Below are 18,449 nucleotides of genomic sequence, written 5' to 3'. Positions count from 1 at the left end.
CCCCTACCACATATATTGTCTAAATTTAAGTTGCATATTAAACTGGGCCTACAATAATGTGTAGGGTGGCCTAAAGCCTTTATACATATCTTTTTTGCATAGAATACTAAGCTATTAAAGTAAAATAGCCTAATAATTGTAGGCATTATTTTATAAATCATGTTTTAATGTTATTTTGTTTTAATGTAACACAAAAACGTGGAAGAGTGAATCCTTATTAACTGTATCTGTGGATGGCCTTAGTGACTCCCTTACCTATAGGCCAGTAAGCAGTGGGGATTTATATTTGCTAATAATATGTTGGATTCATGTTAAGACTTTGTAATTTTCGAAAAAAAAAACTTTAAAAAAATGAACAATTATTTGGAGGCGCCCCTGCATTGACTCGGAGGACCCCCTAGGGGTCCCGGACCCCCTGTTGAAGATCCCTGCTTTAAACTTCAACAAATCTGTGACATGTCTTCAACATCATCAACATTTGGAATCTGAGGTTTTTCTTGTGGAAAAAGCAATAGTAGGAATTGTGTTACTGACGGTGGTCTTAGGAGACCTGAATCTAATGCATTGCAGCTAAAATACACAATTCAATCATGAGAGGGTTGCTGCCACAGTCAGTCATTTTCAAGTTCACAAATTTGGTTTGCTAATTAGGTAAATCTGTGTACTTATTTTTCTATACACTTTCAAAATTGACAGTAATTCCTTAATTATGCACTGGTGTTGCCAAGTAGCAGTGTTAAACTCCATGATTAATGAGCAGTCAGAGTTCATGTGATCAAGAATAACGGTGGCCGTGTTGCTGATCCCTCACTGCCACCAGCTGCAGCAGCTAATGAGGCACTATTCTCAGCTCCTGAACACAACACAGTCCTAACATCCGGGAAAAGGCTGTGAATGCTGTGTGTCGACCCGATTGTGAACCCTCGACAAACCGCTACCTTCTAACCTGCTTACCTCCTGACTCTCCATTTCTCCCCCTGCCTGTCTGCCTGTCAGGGCCCGCCGCTGCATGGCTGAGCTGCCCCTGCTCCGCCTCCAGCGCATTGCCTCCGACGCCGTTGTGGATGTCCACTGTCGGGGGGCTGCTGCAAGTCTTCTGTGGCGAAGGCGGAGGGCTGTCCTTCACCTGCCCGCCTCCTCCGCCTCCCTGGCGGTCCTTCAGTTTCTTCTGCAGACGCTCGTACGTTTTGCTAGTTCTGTCGTCTCTGTGAACAAACGGTGGGCGTCCGTGTTGGGAGTGAGAATCTGCAGAGACTAAAAGGAACAAAAAGGCAACACTTATGAGTTTATAGCAAAAAGACCTTTCTGGCAGCCAGAGAAGCAGGTCAAAAAATTGCAAAGTCACAGGTTACTAAGAAAAGGGCATACAAATAAACAGGGTGGTACTGAGGTAAGCCCGCTAAGATTGAGTAACTGAAAGACTAAACAGTTTGACTCAGACCTTGATTGAATAACTCAACTGTGCAAATGAAGTGCTGGGGACAAATAAATAACATCTTAATATAACTCACCCTGCTCTGAGTAGATATGAGCCGGATGGTACTGGGAGATGTACTGAGAGCTCATGTCGCCCACACCCCCTGCCATGCCCGTGTACAGGTGGGGTGGCGGGGGCATCATGGCAGGGTGTGGGATGAAGGCAGGCAGGTGGGCATGGGGCGGAGGTGGAGGGTGGTGGAGAGGGGAGTGGCCCCCTGGGTGGAACTCTGGTTGCTGAGGTAAAACCAGAACCCGCCGCACTCCGTTCTCTTCTATGATCTGAGAGGAAACACACAAGAGCACAGGAAGCAGATATCAATGCTGCTCCGAGTTGCTCGGCCAGATGCTACATTTAGAAACATTGCACCGGTAGCAGTATAGAATGAATACCTGTGAAACGTATCCAGGAGGCACATAGATTGGAGGCACTGAACCATTTGGAGACATCATGGGAACCTGAGCAGGACCTGTGAAAAAGGAAAAAGCGAGATCAAACACTTTCCCTCAGGGCAAACAGCGGTTTCATCTGTGGCAAATGGGATGAAAGTATTAGATTAGAGCACGTGGTTGAAATTTCAGCCCTAGACTGACCCGATTCACTCAAGCTCTAGCATGGGCCCAACAGCTAACAAGTTGGGTTTTTTTTAGTTTAAAGTTTAGTTTAATGATAACCTTGATGAGGCTCAACATAGCAGTTGCCTGAGTAATAACGGTTACTGCAGCTTTGTATGTTAAGGCCATCAGCTACAAACCAGAACTGTAGTCAATTCCGAACACATCAAAACAAGACAATAGTTGAAGAATTGAACCCAAACTTGCCTAAAATCGTGAATTTGCAACAGGATTTTAAACTTGGAGGTTGACTTTTTCCTTCATGTTTTTATACACAGCCTTCTGACAGCACCTTTGACTTTGTAATCAAAAAGACTGATTTCAGTACAGTTGCTCGTCTTTTGTATTGTTGTATTGTACACCCAAGCCTTGAAAGTGCTGCCTTAAACCATCCAGGCAGATAATAAGTTGACTTTTATTTCTGTAACCATGGACATAATGACTCCTCCCATCATGCCACCTATGACATGTGACACTTGGCAGACTTTCACAAGAGCCAACCTCAAGCGTTCTCTGTCGAGGGACAATCCCTACAGTTGATTCACTCTTCTAAACCAGCTCTTCATTTTCGACTTAGATTTTGTTTTTAAACCGAGTAAGAAAAAGCAGAGAAATGCATTTTTTTTATTATTATTATAAATTGGCAAACGCAAAAAAAGACCACTTTATAAAAGTGCTGAGAAACAACTAAGTTTCCTGCGTGGCTCTGTTGTCGGGGCCGGTGCAGCGGCTTAGCTCAGCTCAGAGAAGTGATGGCTCAGCACAAGGCCTGGGAGAGGGAGAGAGAGAGAGGGAGAGAGAGAGAGGGAGAGAGAGAGAGGGAGAGAGAGAGCGAGCGAGAGAGCGAGAGGGGGGGGGGCTCTGTGCTAATTTTGTGCTAACATTCGCACATTTCTCTTCTTACCAACCTAAGACATAAACACCGGGGCCCCCCAATGCCAGATGTCATGCCGGAGAGCAAAAAAGGTCCACGACACACACCGACCTCCCAGCAGCCTGCTTGAGGAAGCATTTCCCTATCCTTTTGCCAAAGCGGGCGTAAGCAGGAGAGAAGGCACTTCTAAATGAGGAGCCATAAATGTGCACATGACTACAGAGGCTGGCTTTGTGTAATGACACATGCAAACCTCCTATATCTAGCATCGAGCACCACCTCCCCAGGTGCAGGAGTCCAGGCTCCACCTCTCAGGGGAGAGGAACAATAAGCTAGTGTTGATATATGGACAGTTTCCAGTTTGTCAGGTAAACCTAGTTAAAGCTTACAGTCTAATATAACAGCCATTCAATACACCCTAACTTTATGAAGGTTATAGAGTTCAGTTATTGTTGAAACGGCTTTAAAAAGGTGTTGAATCAACTTAATGGTCTTTTTGAAGGTTGGTGTTTGTGGTGCTGCTGTTGGATTGTATTGTGTTATACTGAGAGGTATTTCTAATATTTACACCGAGCGTGGACTAACTATTAGAAACACCTCTCAGTACTACCGAGTACCGTTAAAGCACCATAAACTACAACCTCCAAATGATCGTAGAGTTTATTGCAGGGCTGCTGCGTTTTTAGCTAGGTGTACAACAACAGCTCACTATAGACACAGGCTATGTTTGCAAGGCAATATAGCTAGTTGGTTTTGTAGTTAAAGTAGTGATGCACTACACTCAAACACACACACACACACACACACACACACACACACACACCCCCCCACCCACCCACCCACCCACCCCTCTTTACAACGAGCTGAGCGAAGCTGCAGAGGCTCCAGTTTTGCCAACTTAGCGACTTTGTCGCTAGATTTAGCGACTTTTCAGACCCCCTTGGCAACTTTTTTTCAAAAAAGCGACCCAACCAAAGTTCATTGGGTATCCAGGAAACCAAATGTGAAGTAGATCGGATGAACGGTTCAGGAGATATTTCAAAGACGCACGCACAAACACACACTTGCACACACGCACGCACGCGTCCCGCTTTATTAGATAGATACTGCATTAGTCCTCGTTAGGTAGGCCTCTTATACTGGTATCAAAATGGTAAAGAGCTTTGAAGCCCGTCTCAGTACACTGAGCCAGTGGACTGATACGTAGGGAAGTGACTCACTGCCTAAGAACACAAGGTGAGCGAGGACAAAATCTCAATTCAGGGAGCATGGGAGAGCTCAGCCTGAATGAACGCAGTCACACAGGCTCGGCCCTCATTGATTTCAGATTACAATATCACTTGAGTGGGAGTTCAAAGTGTGCACTGTTAACTCTACTCACTTTTAAGACTAATAAATGATGTCGTGCTCATGCCGAGTGCTGCGGTGCACCTGCGCGATGACTGATTAGGGCGCCTCCAGTTAGTGCTGCCTAACAGAAATCGGATGAATCACATTTGCGTTTAATATGAAAGAAGGAAAGATTTTGTGTACTGAATAGAGAGCGAAGGGAGAAGAGGAAAGCATAGGGTGAGGGAGGTAGGATGAGGGAGCCGCACACATCTACCAGAGAGAGAGAGAAAAGAAAGAGAGAGGAGCTGTAGGGTGGAGAATGGGGGGGGAAAAACACCCACTCTTTTACATCAGACTGACGCACGAGTGCTGATAGAGATCAGATAGAAAAGGCCACATCCCCCTCCCATCCCCTCCCCTCCCCGAGTCGACCGGAGCATTGGTTGTGCTGACGTGGCCGAGAAGTGCCAGCCTTCCAGAAGGAAGCAGTGACGGGAAAAACATCAGTCCTCCTCCACAAAACGACAGGCTGACACTGAGCCAAGAATAGCCACAAACAAGCTGCCCGTTCTGGCAGTGTAAACAGAGGGCTAGGCAACACTTTGGGAACGCCATCATCTCCCGTCAACATCACATAAGCCGTCTCCACCTCCACACCTCCTGAGGCAGGCCAACAGAATCAACTGGTGCGGCGTGTCTGAGTCGAGAGGGGGTTGGAGGTTAACGTGGAGAGATGGGGGATAATTGTTCAGGTTGGGTAAAGGAGCCGAGGGAGAGACTTCAAAGGCCAGACACGTCCACACATATACATACACATACACAGATGCGCAAGGGTGGTAAGGCCACTCTGAGCACCCACCCGCTTCCTCTCGTCTGAAAACGGATCGAGATCTCAACAATCAAACTCAAGTGGGACTTTGCGCAGGTCTTCTAAGGCAACCGAGGAGACTTGGCAGACGTGGCTCTGAAATAATGGTCGATCCAAGCAAACTGTCAGGTTTAATCTGATGTGAAAAGTAACCCTCAATTAGATACGAACCATAAAAAAAGAAGAGAAGACAAGTTTAATAGAGGCGAGGTGGGTTAAGAAAGGGGAGTAAAAATCAAGCTAGGCACACAGACGGAGAGAACAAGAGTGAGACAGGTAGAAAGACAGAGCAGAGAGACAGAGTGGTTTCATATGGGAGCTCTCAATAAGCTCCCAGCGGCAACATGATAAACTGTGAGCCCATAAAGATGGAGCGGGCTTGATTATTAATTAGAGCTAACAAATTGTGTCCATCCACAAACAGGAGGAGAGAACGCAAAGGCAAGGGATGGCAATTAATTACAGCTAAGCAAGGGAAAGAGACTAATGGCGTTTTTCCATTACATGGTACCTGCTCGACTCGCCTTTTTTGGTTTTCCATTATGAAAAAAAGTCCCCGGTACCTGCGAACACTTACTTTTTTTAGTATCACCTCCGTCGAGGTTCCAAGCGAGCTGAGGCGATACCAAAAGGTCGGAGAGAACCGTCACTAATCGCTGCGTCATCATTGCTAGCGACAGACGGGGGTGTCCTGAACTAACCCGCCATTTTTAAATAGTTTAGCCAGCGGTGTTTCTTTTGCTGCCTCCAGCTTCTTTTGAAACTAAAATGTGTCTTCTGGCAAACAGCCACATGCCGAGAATCAAAACCGACACACCTTCGACGTTCTGTGTGTCGCGTTGGGTCACGGCAGTTTCCTGCGGCGTCGCTATGACGACAAGCCACTAAATCTGCAATGTAAAATGGAGACCTGAGTAGAGCTGGCACTAGCAGTGGCTAAGTACGGAACTGTCAATTAAAACAAAAAAGCCCTAATTGCAAGTTAAAATCCTAACCTTCATTCTTAAAGGGCCTTTAGTGATGACACTGTGGCGAATGGTTCTTTTTTTGCATGGCACATTTTTTCTTGCGGGTGGGAAAGATCTTCCATCAATTAAGAGGGAATTAATTTGCAATAAGTGTAACATTCTATTAGCAGATTACGAAGCCACGGATGGAGATTTCTCCACAACTTTCCCTTTAGCATCAAACCCCCACCAATCCAGGCATACTGAGGAGGGGAGCAAGTGGAAAGTGAGGAAAAGGGCATTCTGTGTGCAAACCAGAGCACGGGTTTTTAAGGTTAACTTTGTCAGAATTCCTGATTACAACCACACCGGCATGAATGATGTTTACAGGAGGGGAGGGAATCAGTAACCTTCATGCTTGTGCTTATTACAGAACATCGCACTGTCAGCCAGACAAACCCAGAACGAGAAAAGGGCCATGACCACAGGGGCCAGATTGTTTTAAATAATGAATGATTTGGCTCCATTCAGGAAGTGAAGATTCCACTCTAAAACCACTGTCTCCTCCTGTAACGAAAAGCTAAGCTCACAAACACACAGTGATGTTTATAATTTAATAAATCCAAAAATAGCTGAGTGGACATGGAAATTGCCCTGTTCCTCCGGATATCCCACCGTTGACTAGATTCAGAAGAAAAACAAACACCCCCCCCTACCTCTCGTCATCTCCTATCATCCTCTTTACCTTTTCTCCCTCCCCCCTTCGTATCAACACAGCAATGGGAGAATGAGTCACAAGCTCAGTCATTCATAGAGCTACACACTGCAGAAGCTGTGAATGAACCTCCTCTTTGTGTGCATCCACACACAGGCGTTTGTGTACATGCACTTGGAGGTAGGTGGGGGAGGTGGCGAGTATAAAATAATGTGCGAATGTGTCTGATGTTGGTAGTCCAATTGTAAGAACCATTTGCGATGCATTTTGTTTGGGAGAGGGTGCGCATTGGTTTTAATCTTAATGGACACGACCATGTAATTGTATATGCTATTTCTATACAGCACAATACCTGTGCCACCAGTGCAAGCCCATCGTTTCATGATGGTTACGGGTCCTTGCTGCCCACTTACTAGCCACAATATAAACTCAACAGAAGGCTTTGAATAAAGAGGGGGTCTAGACAGATATGTTTTCTAGTGAAGCTAGCTATTTTCACATGCACAACCTATTATTTATCCTAAAGACAATGTGACAATACTTCCTGGTACAGAAGGTCTCAGGTAGAGGGTGGTTTTGCATCTTAAAAGTATTTTGAATGACTTTTGTAAGAATTAAGACTCCTTCAATTCCACTGACTGTAAAACACTATCATCTAGATGTTTCCAGTTACAATGCTACTTGAGAATTGTGGAAAAAAAGGTTTCCAATACTAATACGGCACTGTCCACATAATTTACTTCTAAAAAGGTGGGTGCCAGTATAGTCCATTAAAACTGCTTGTCGGATAGGCAAATAGCTCCGAAACCCCTTTCCGTTATATTGCGATGGGATGGGCTGTGTCCGACTATTTCTGCAACTTTCCAAAAAACTACAACCCGACATTCACACCCACTTGATGTCATGATTGGCCAGCTGTGTGGAATATAGAACGTGGCCTGGGTTTTATTCAGTTGGTAAATGAATGATGAATGGCTTTCAGGAGCAGTCTTAAAATGTGTGCTAAATCCATTTTAAACAATACCGCATCACCCGCCTCTCTACGATAGCTGGGATTTCATCCCACCTCCACCGCCTCCGCCTTCCAACATGGCTGGACAACACGTCATACAAACTACTTCTTTCCGGTCATAACCAAGCCCTTGCAGTAGCTATTCCATTTAATGATTCCACTTGGACTGTTTTCACTCAATCCCACACAATCTAAACTTGTCTTGAACAGACACATGATGGGAAATGTCTATTGTAGCACTAGAGCAGTTTCCAAAAAGTAAGACCGACTATACTAGTGCATTGACAGAATGGATACCCCATCACCGCACAGTGTCAGATGTTCAGTAGTACACATCCTGGCTGCTCAGTCTCAGGCACAAGGGACATGACAGCCTCAAGTCTCTCAGATAGAAAATAGACTAGCACCATCAGGAATGAGACGAGGTGTTTCATAGCTATGGCATCAGAGATAAGAGTCAAGTAGGCAGATGGGCTGACTGACCAACCGGTATCGGAACGTGGAGAAAGCAGAAGACACTGGCAAAATGGCCACAAACTGAGCCAGGTGTACGGATGCACATACAAACGTGCAGAGTAGATTAAGGGTTGATTTCCGGTTTTGCGGTCCGGTCCGGTCTACGAGCTTAAGCCGGTTTGATCATTATGACATGTTCTAGCAAATAAAAATAAAAAGTAGCCTACATCAGCAACCTGTGCCGACAGCATCCCGCCGCTAAATCCACCTTGTATTGCATAAGTAATAAGCAATATGACAAAGTGATTAACATATGGTAACATAATACTGTATGTCTGATTATAAACGGACTAACAGAGGTTTATCGATGTTTTAAGCCCCCAACGTCTCTAGGATTAGGAAATGGTTATGGTAAGGGTTAGGGTTAAGGTTAGGGTTAGGTGCCTTGAAGTCAACGGTCGCAGTGCTGCCTGGAAGGAGACGTTGGGGGCTTAAAACACCACCGAGCCTAACGGAGCCACTTGACAGGCCGTGTACAATTTACTGCCAAGCCAGGATCGGCAACAAGAAGGAGATCAAATTTCAGTAAAAGGAGAAAGATGGCAAGATGCGCACATTGTGTTTGTTTACCACAAAGTTCATGTGTTTTTTGGGGCGATGAGACGAGTAGGGCTGGGTACAGAAATCCGGCGCCAATATGGTGATATGGTAGTTGTAGGATTTGGTATACTGGCCTAGTGCAGTGTTTGGCTTCAAGGGGCTATACTCGAAATACTGAGAAAAAATCAGCGGGCTAGGATTGGGCTCTCACAGACTGTTCCCAAGTACATACAATACCTACGTTGTTTCATGGCCACATGCACTAACATGCATACGTAGCTGGAGCAGCTATCAAAACCAAACAGAGAGAGAAACTCTGATTCTAACACACACAGAGGGACTGTGACTTCATTCTCTGTTCAGGACGCCGTTATTCTAAAATTTTCTTTGCATAGCAAATATTTGATTGCTGCTATATTGATGTTCTAAATATTGAGCGAGCGAGCGAGCATGCACGCATGCACGCTTTTGTGGGAGACAGCACATCTCTATCAGGCTCAATGAGACAAGTGGAACTAGACGGTGCTTTCAGCCATCAACCAGAGACTGAATCCTCCAAAGTGATGTGAATCACCGGCAGGCTATGTCAGATAAAGAAGTGGATCTTATCAACCCAATGGTCCTAATGCTGACTTGCCTCATCAGTCACCAAGCTTATCAGGTGATCTCTTTGTGCCAGTGATACAGCCTTCAGATCCACAGTGGCAGAGGCTGAGAAAGGGCGGCCAATGGAGCGCGGAGGGGTCATAAGGGCAGGTCCACTCACATACAGAACTCCCCTTATGGCAAGGACGACAGCTAGCAGGAAGATACTAAATGGCCACTCTAATTATCCTCCGTTGTAAAAGGCAAAACAGAGATAATGCCTCCCATACATTTTACCGTCTGTTCATATTGAGCAGGCTGTCATGTGCTAACACGTAGCAATTACACACATCCAGCTGCTAAAAATACATAATTGAATACACAAATTGGTGTGGGATGGAGCGAATCCTGAAAAATACATCATCCTGGCTTTGAAACTGTGTCATGCTGTACATACTAGGGTAAAAGGTAAGACAGAAAGAAAACAGAACCTTAAGTGATCAACAATGATCGGTTGTTGGGACCACACAATAAACCAAACCAACAAACCACATGAGCATGCATGCATGCATACACAGACACACTCACTCACTCACTCTTCTTCCTCCCTCCTTGCACCGCAAGCGGTGAGTCATCCCTCTATTCACGTCACCGAGAGAAGAGTGCACCCTGTGACAGGCCGGTTAGTAGCAGTCACACTGATCTATGTGGCACCTCTCTCCCTTTGTTTCTCCTCTGATGGGGGACTATGTATGCTCACTCCCTATTAGGAAGGTTTACTCAGCTCATAATGGTGGGCTGGTGTGGGAGCTCAGTCAGACAGAGTAAGGAGAAGAGCCACTGTGTGAGGAAACTGTATGATGGTTTTCTGCCTAGGCAGGATCACTTTATATTTTGCTTCTTTGTCATCTAAACCTGGGTGCCTGATGCCTATTTCACAGGCCTATTGTCTCATTATTCATGTACGCCACAAGGCATAGCCAAAGGCTACAGGCAAGCAATACCGGCGTCTTTCAACAGTGAGATACTATGCACCGGTCTATTTTAGGGTCATTACATTTCCGCAAAAATGTCGAGCGCCTGCCTGCTGTGGTCACAAACCGTAGCAATCATTCTTCACTAACAAACCTTTATTATGCTGCCATCCTTTATCTGTCTTTATTAAATCAAATTGAACATTTAATGGGGAAAAAACGAATGTCAATATGTGGAGGGACGTCCGTGGAGAATAGCAAACAAAGTAAATAATTTCCAGATCTATGTTTTCCCGGACAACTACATTTTTATCATAATTGTTTACAATTTACGGCCCCACAGCTCTATACCTCCTACTACTCCAGCTGTCTTCCGTTCACAATGTCAGCGACGTTTCGGAGCCAGATTTCATTGTTGCGGACACAAAGCCAGCGCAATCACCAACAATTAGGGAAAAGAAAAAGGCTGCCATAAATAACAATGTAACACATCTTACTCAAACCGCCTTTTTCTGCCCTAACTCCTCTACAAACACACTGTAATCATACCATATGCTTGTTTTACGTTATAATAGTATATCAGTGCACAGTTGATTCCATCATCTGTCAAATTAAACAAGAAGAGCAGCAAGCTAAATGACATTCGGGTAGCAAAGCCGATAAGGGGGGAAAAAAATAGTTTGTTTTGGGGCACGAGAGTATGACAGTCTGGGGAAAAATAAAATGCAGGGGTGACATATTCTGTACAAGAGGAAGTGCTGTAATGGAAACATCGATAAAAATCTAAGGAGATTCATTTATGTGTGCACACAACATCGCAGTTACTGAACTGAAGAATAAAGATGACTGTGCATTTTCTGTGTCTGTTTTAACTCAGTTGGCTTCTTCTACATGCATTGCCTGTTGTTTATCATGTTGGGATACATGCTTTATTTAACTCCTTTTTGCTCAGTTACTATGCATATTAGGCAAGTGTGACGTGAATCCATGTGATCAAGCTTCATCAGCTCGGTGTCGGAAAAATATCTAATTTTATTAAACGCATTGATGCACTTACATAACATGTTCTTTCAAGCTGTACTGTTCTCTACATTGGCTGGAACCATAAGATGCTATTATGTTATTGAGCAGCCTGGGAGCTGAGGGACACTGACTGTCATCCTGTTGTCATTCCTGCAAAAATACGTCAATGCATCCTGCCCAACCCCTCCCCTCTTTACTGCACACACTGAAAAAGCTGAATGAATCCGGGTGAAAAATGACTGCTGGAAATAAAGAGGTTAAGCAAAGAATGTAGCTCTGTTAATCAGATTATATTTACACGGATTATAATCTTGCATTTAGATAAGAACAAATGTAAGCACCAACATAAAATGTGCTCTTCGCTGCAAGAACCTTTAGCAATCTCATGATTACATGGTCATTTTTTTGGCCGTCAACATTGGATTTAAAAAGGCCTCTTTATTCGTCATAATTATCTACACGAACAGGCACAGAGATTCTAAGATCTCATGTGAACTCTTTCAGCTCTTACAGCCGAGCACATTTCAGACGGGAAAAATATGACCTGTTCGTGTACATTTTATTACATTTTATTATCAGCCAAACTCAAATGTACAGTAAAAACCTCTTCTCTAGTTTAGAAGAGCCTTTCATAGATGCAAATTTGTCAAATATGACGATAAACAAGCTTAAACTTAGCTCATTTGTTAGTTTTTTTCCCCTCTGTCGCATGTATGTCGCATGCTGGAAGAGCTGAGTGTACAAATAAATAAGAATTCAATACGTTACATCTATGTTATTTAGTCTTAGTTAGGAAAGTAATGTTTAGTTAGGAAAGTCTGGTGCCTTTAGTCTCTTCCACATGGTGGAAGGAAGGTATAAAGGTGGAAGGTATACAGTAGAGGGCTGCATTGGGATTAGGTGCCGCGGATCATCAGTTTGATTTTCTTCCTGTGCGATTCTGTACATTTGCATATATTATCGTGAAAAAAACTTTAATTAGGACATTCTTATTAAAAATGAGACACTAGATCACCCAGTCCTAGTTATTTTCCATATCTGCTGTATTAATTCATTTATACAAGTCTCTCAGCTTTCCATAGATGTCAAGGGAAAAGCAGAGTACTAAGCATTTTAATGAGCCATACATTTCCCGGAGCTTTTTGCCCTGTGAATAGTGTAGCCAAGAAGGCATTTGTCTTGCGGTCACAATGCCCTGAAACTCACACTCAATATGGAGCACTCTGTGCTGGAGCAGTAGTGATTTGTCCACAGAATAAACTGTACCTCTTGCAGCATTTCGCAGCAAAAGCTACTACCTTTACTGGTACTCTTAAAAAGGTCCCATGGCATGAAAATATCACTTTATGAGGGGTTTTTTAACATTAATATGAGTTCCCCCAGCCTGCCTATGGTCCCCCAGTGGCTAGAAATGGCGATCGGTGTAAACCGAGCCCTGGGTATCCTGCTCTGCCTTTGAGAAAATTAAAGCTCAGATGGGCCAATCTGGAATCTCCTCCTTATGATGTCATAAGGGAAAGGTTACCTCCCCTTTCTCTGCTTTGCCCGCCCAGAGAATTTGGCCCACCCATGAGAAAGAGAGAGACATGACTTGAAAACAAGGAAAGTGGCAGTTGGTCAAGGCCACACCCCCACCCTCCCCCTTGCCCCCCCCCCCCCTCCTCCTCAACAGCATTTAAAGCTACAGACACAGAAATGGCACATCCTAAGGAAAGCTCATTGTGGGACTGGCTCTAGTGGCTGTAATTCTGCACCAAGGCTGAATTTTGGGAAAGAGACTTCAGATACAGTATTAGGGGACCACTAAGGTCTATATAAAAGAGACTTCAGATACAGTATTAGGGGACCACTAAGGTCTATATAAAAGAGACTTCAGATACAGTATTAGGGGACCACTAAGGTCTATATAAAAGAGACTTCAGATACAGTATTAGGGGACCACTAAGGCCTATATAAAAGAGACTTCAGATACAGTGTTAGGGGACCATTAAGGCCTATATAAAAGAGACTTCAGATACAGTATTAAGGGACCACTAAGGTCTATATAAAAGAGACTTCAGATACAGTATTAGGGGACCACTAAGGCCTATATAAAAGAGACTTCAGATACAGTATTAGGGGACCACTAAGGCCTATATAAAAGAGACTTCAGATACAGTATTAGGGGACCACTTAGGCCTATATAAAAGAGACTTCAGATACAGTATTAGGGGACCACTAAGGCCTATATAAAAGAGACTTCAGATACAGTATTAAGGGACCACTAAGGCCTATATAAAAGAGACTTCAGATACAGTATTAAGGGACCACTAAGGCCTATATAAAAGCATCCAAAAAGCACCATGTCATGGGACCTTTAAAAGAATAAGGCTGTGCACATGTTGCATGTTTTCATATTTAGGGAGGTAATGCTACAACTTGAAGGAAACTTTGATCAAACAATTGTCTTCATCTTGTTGCTTTTGGGAATTGTGTATCTAAAATATATGTTTACATAACTATAACTATAAACAACGGTTAAACCATATGACATGGCAACACATTTTTTAAGTTTTGTGGAAAGGGTGCGCTCTAAAAATCAAACAGATGTCATCATATAAACCAGTTTTATTTTTTCAAGGCTAGAAACATGGTGTGCCACAGGGGAGATATTTATTTACAATTAAAAACATTTTTCTCCTTGCACAAAAGGGGGTTATATTCAAATATATCCACATGTATTATACACATTATAAAACAATATTTTGTGATCAACTTGTCTGATTCGACTAGATTATTATACAACGTGCATTCAAATCCAGACTCACATTAAAAGGATATACGTACATGTAGTGAAAGAGCAGCTTTCTTACCTGTGATACACTGAAACTGACCATCCTCTCGTCGAATAGTGAAGGCCTCACCTGGGTTTACCTGCACCAGGATTACCTGAGGAGAAATAAAGCAACATTTCATTTGACTAGCCAAGGTAACTTAAACATAGGTTTCACAGCGACTAGTTAATTCAAACGGAAGCCCCCGTTTGTACATGGACAAAAAAATGTTTGTGTGTGTAAAAGTCGCTCTGGCGTTGTACAAACTCAAGATCTTGTAAGATTTCTGTGAATGTATTTCTCTAGTGTGAATAAAAGCAGTATCATTTGCGTGAAAAGCACAACAGTCTTAACACCAATGGTGTTTGGTGTTACAATCACAATACAGTCACCTGAAAATCATTGAGAGCATTTCTGTGATGCCTAATATGCAGTTAACACCGGCAGAGGCAGGTACACGCAGCAGAAATAACACAGCATCAGTAAGAACCAAAACACACAAAGCTGTCTGCTACGGGATAAGTGCTCCAGCCAGTTTAAAATCTGTGCAGTAGACAAAAAACAGGTCGCCTTTGACTTTTAATCACACCAATTGCTTTCAGGCCAAACATCCATCTAACTTTCAAAGTATGCGTTGCATATGCAATGTAAAATACTTTCATAGAATGGTTGAACTCCATGCAGACATGCATTGTGACGAAATACTTTTTTATCTTTTAAGACTCTGTTTCCCTGCTGTACTGCACATATGACATCAAATTACAACCACCTATACATTTCAGGAACATTCAACAGATGGAAAACACTAGGAAGCAGGGTTTCTTCAAACGTGACACTGTTTAAGACCATTATGAATGAAATGTAAGACCTATATCACAACATAAAAGTACAAGGAAATGCAGAGTCACACAATGACTTGCAGCGAATTGTATTTGGACTAGCGAAAGAAAGAACTACAACAATAAAAATATGAACCATTATAAAGCGCTGCGGAACTATTAGAGGTAGTGTTACATGGATGTAGGAAAATGAAGGGCCCTATCCTGCACCCGGCGCATCGCAGCGCAAAGCCCGACGCAAGTGTCTTTGCTAGTTTAAGACCGACGCAGTTGTCAGTTTCCCGTCCAGCGCCCGCGTCGTTTAAATAGCAAATGCACCTGCGCCCATCTTTGTGCCCATTGGCGTGCTGGTCTTACAGGGAGACGTGTTCAGGTGCATTCTGGGCGTATTGCTATCTTGAGGCAGTGATCGCGCCGTTGACCAACAAAAACCTGGTCTAAAGTCAATAGCGCAGCATTTCATTGTTATTTTAACAGCAAATTATTAAAATGCGCCTAGGCTCTTGCACAGCGCACGCACACTATGCTTGTTACACACACACACACACATATGCAAAAGATTACAAATAAAAATATTACAGTGCAAATCTGCCATCATAATAGCAATGCTCCAAGGTCCAAACGCGCCTGGCTTTTAAAGGGAATGGGAGATGACACTCTGATTGGTTTATTGCACGTTACGCCCAAAACACACCTATGAATTAATGAAGACACGAAGTACAACCCTTTTGAACCATGCGCCCGGCGCACAGACCCTTTTTTCACCGTCAAACTAGCAAAGGTGGATTGGGACACGCCCTAAACCTGCGCCATGCACTTCACGCCGTGCGATAAGCTCGTTAGAATAGGGCCCTATGGCCTGTTTAGAATTATTTAAGACCTACTTCAGCAAATTTAAGACATTTTAAGGCCTAACATTCTGACCCCGCGGAAACCCTGAGGAAGTGATTCTTCTTTCAACCCACTTTTAACATAGTAAAACATATAACAATTAGCCTCTGTCTGAAAATATTGACTGTGTCAATATTTCATATAGAATCAAAGGATCCATGATTTGTAACGGAACAGTTTCTCCCCATACCTAGCTTCCCTCTATATCATCCCAAATGCATCATTCTTAACTTATTCTTCTTAACTCCTAAAAGAAGAACACATAATTAGGTTTTTGTTGCCCGGCACTGTGTGAGGGCGCTAGTTACCTCGCTCTTGTGAAAGTCGCTGTCATAGAATCTACACTCCGCTGGCAAAGGGCTTTGGCTACGGTTCTCGTCAAGCACAGAAATCATCAGCACCTCCATCGCTGACACTGCTCCCATTCATGTGCTCAGCAGGGAGAGGAAAGAACCCTTTGACTGCCACACACAGGAGCTCATATGTTCATACACACCCACACAGGCAGCGTCAGCAGCAAGTGTAGATGGTGGGAGGGTGGGAGGGGGATGCAGGGCAATGGAGGTCTAATTGAATCAAAGTCTAGGCACTTCACAGTCGGGCATATGTGTGTACGTTTGTTGTCCACCCCCATTCTGTGTGAAGCAAACACCCCTCCTGGGATGAAGTCTCCCTTTTCCAATTAAAGCTTAACATTGGAATCAATACTGAGACATTCATTGCATGTTCATGAAATCAAATCAAAGATCTGACTGCTACTTACTGTGGCCCGCATTGCTTTTTCTCATTCAGGCGTCGCTACTCACGCAGTCACAGAGAGAAAAAAATAAAATGAAAAGATGCTCCAGGGTCTACTAGACCCTCCACCACTTCACCCAGCCCTCATGAGAAATCACATGACCTGCGATGCTAACACATGTGGCTGGGCTGGTCCTTTTCACCCTCCACTTCCATGAACTCCTGCACAAAATCCAGGAAGAAAACTGGCGAGAGGCAAGGAGTGCAGCAGGAGCTCTGTAGGCGGATGGGGCTTAGTCTCTTGTGCTGGATATAGCCTTCACAGAAAGTGTGCCGTAAATCTCACGTTTGCTTAGCCTGGTTCAGCCTCATCTGCTCCATAGCGGCACGCTCTGCAGCAGGCGGCTTGTTCACTCTTGCCTCTGGCTCCAGTGCAGCCTCCCTACTGTCAGTATCCACAGCAACCCCTTCAACAAATAAGCCACAGCGATGTCCGCGCAAAGCCTTCAGAGAAGGGCTTGAAACCTTATCAGCAGCGACCACTCTCTGGAAAAAGGAGACGGAGGAACCCAAGAAAACAGGACCAAATATGAGAAGGATGATGTCTCAGTTTGCTATTCAGTTCCCTTTTTTGCCTCTGTCACCGACTGTGTGCCAGCTCAGTTAACGCCTGCTGTGCGCCTTCATATGGTTACATTTAATAGCATTCCATCAGGGCGTGATCATAATAGGTAGAAGGGTTCCGTAGCATGGGGAGTCCTTTGTTCTGCCTTTTTTCACAACAACAACAACGGTGTGAGGGAGCTGAGCGACCCACGCAGCTTCTGAACCTGACATATACGACTACGCTGCAGTCCCTCTCCCTCCCCCCGCTTCTCTCCCTCCCCCTCATACTCTCTCTGGCTCCCTCTCCCATTCACAGAGCGACATGCCATACACCCTCTCTTAATACTCCGATCGATGTGAGAGGAGATGAGGTGGTGGGAGTTCACTTTCAGAGCTCCAGTGCTCAGCGACAATTGCACCCTCGAGTTCTCCGCTGTCTTCAGGGATCACAAAGCAGCCCGCTGACCGTCAAAACAGAGACACGATTTGTACAGCGACACAATAAACAACTGCTTGCAAAGTATTCACTGCTTCTGTAACATCTGTCCGCATTCATTCTAAATGGATCATTTCTTAAAGTGACAGTGCCTATCACTTGATGAGCCCGTGCCGAGGAAAAAGATAATCTGCGTCACTGATGCTGCTGCGCAAGGGGTGCACCTATGGTACGTCCTCCACAAAATGAAATCCTACGCTTCCCTTTACTCTGCTTAAATCAAAAAAAAAAGCTGGATTTAAGGAATTAGATAAATATAGCTTCTAGCAGCAATGATTAGGGTTTAATAGATGTATGTAGTAAGATGACTTTGGGGAAATTAAAAACTAATTGAGGAAGAATCTTAAGAAAAAGAAACAACAGCGCACACACACAATGTAATAAGAGGTTAAAACTTGCACTGATCAAATCAATGATGTTGTGGTCATTTTTCAACTACAATCAAGGATAGCGCCTCCTTTCAGGTTGATTTCATTTTCAATACATCTTAAATACACGAGTGCTCGTATTGGAAGAAAAAAAACTGCTACTTGGGCGGAGTGATTAGCGCAACACCTGAAAAGCACCGTTGTTCCCCTGCTCCTCACCA

General features: G+C 44.0%; 1 protein-coding gene across 2 annotated transcripts in view; it reads right to left on the bottom strand.

Moving 5' to 3' along the window:
- fndc3a (fibronectin type III domain containing 3A) overlaps nt 1–18,449 on the bottom strand; it is a 55,564-nt gene that overhangs the window by 23,824 nt on the left and 13,291 nt on the right. For both annotated transcript variants that reach the window (XM_078245771.1, XM_078245772.1), the window contains 4 exons: nt 14,330–14,405; nt 1,870–1,946; nt 1,512–1,758; nt 955–1,254 (listed from right to left, as the gene is read on the bottom strand). In XM_078245771.1, coding sequence (XP_078101897.1) covers nt 955–1,254; nt 1,512–1,758; nt 1,870–1,946; nt 14,330–14,405 — 700 coding nt within the window. The remainder of the gene's footprint in view (nt 1–954; nt 1,255–1,511; nt 1,759–1,869; nt 1,947–14,329; nt 14,406–18,449) is intronic.

This window comes from Sander vitreus, chromosome 3 (assembly GCF_031162955.1).
Source record: "Sander vitreus isolate 19-12246 chromosome 3, sanVit1, whole genome shotgun sequence".
Classification (NCBI taxonomy): domain Eukaryota; kingdom Metazoa; phylum Chordata; class Actinopteri; order Perciformes; family Percidae; genus Sander; species Sander vitreus.
This window is presented reverse-complemented; position numbering and strand designations above follow the sequence as displayed.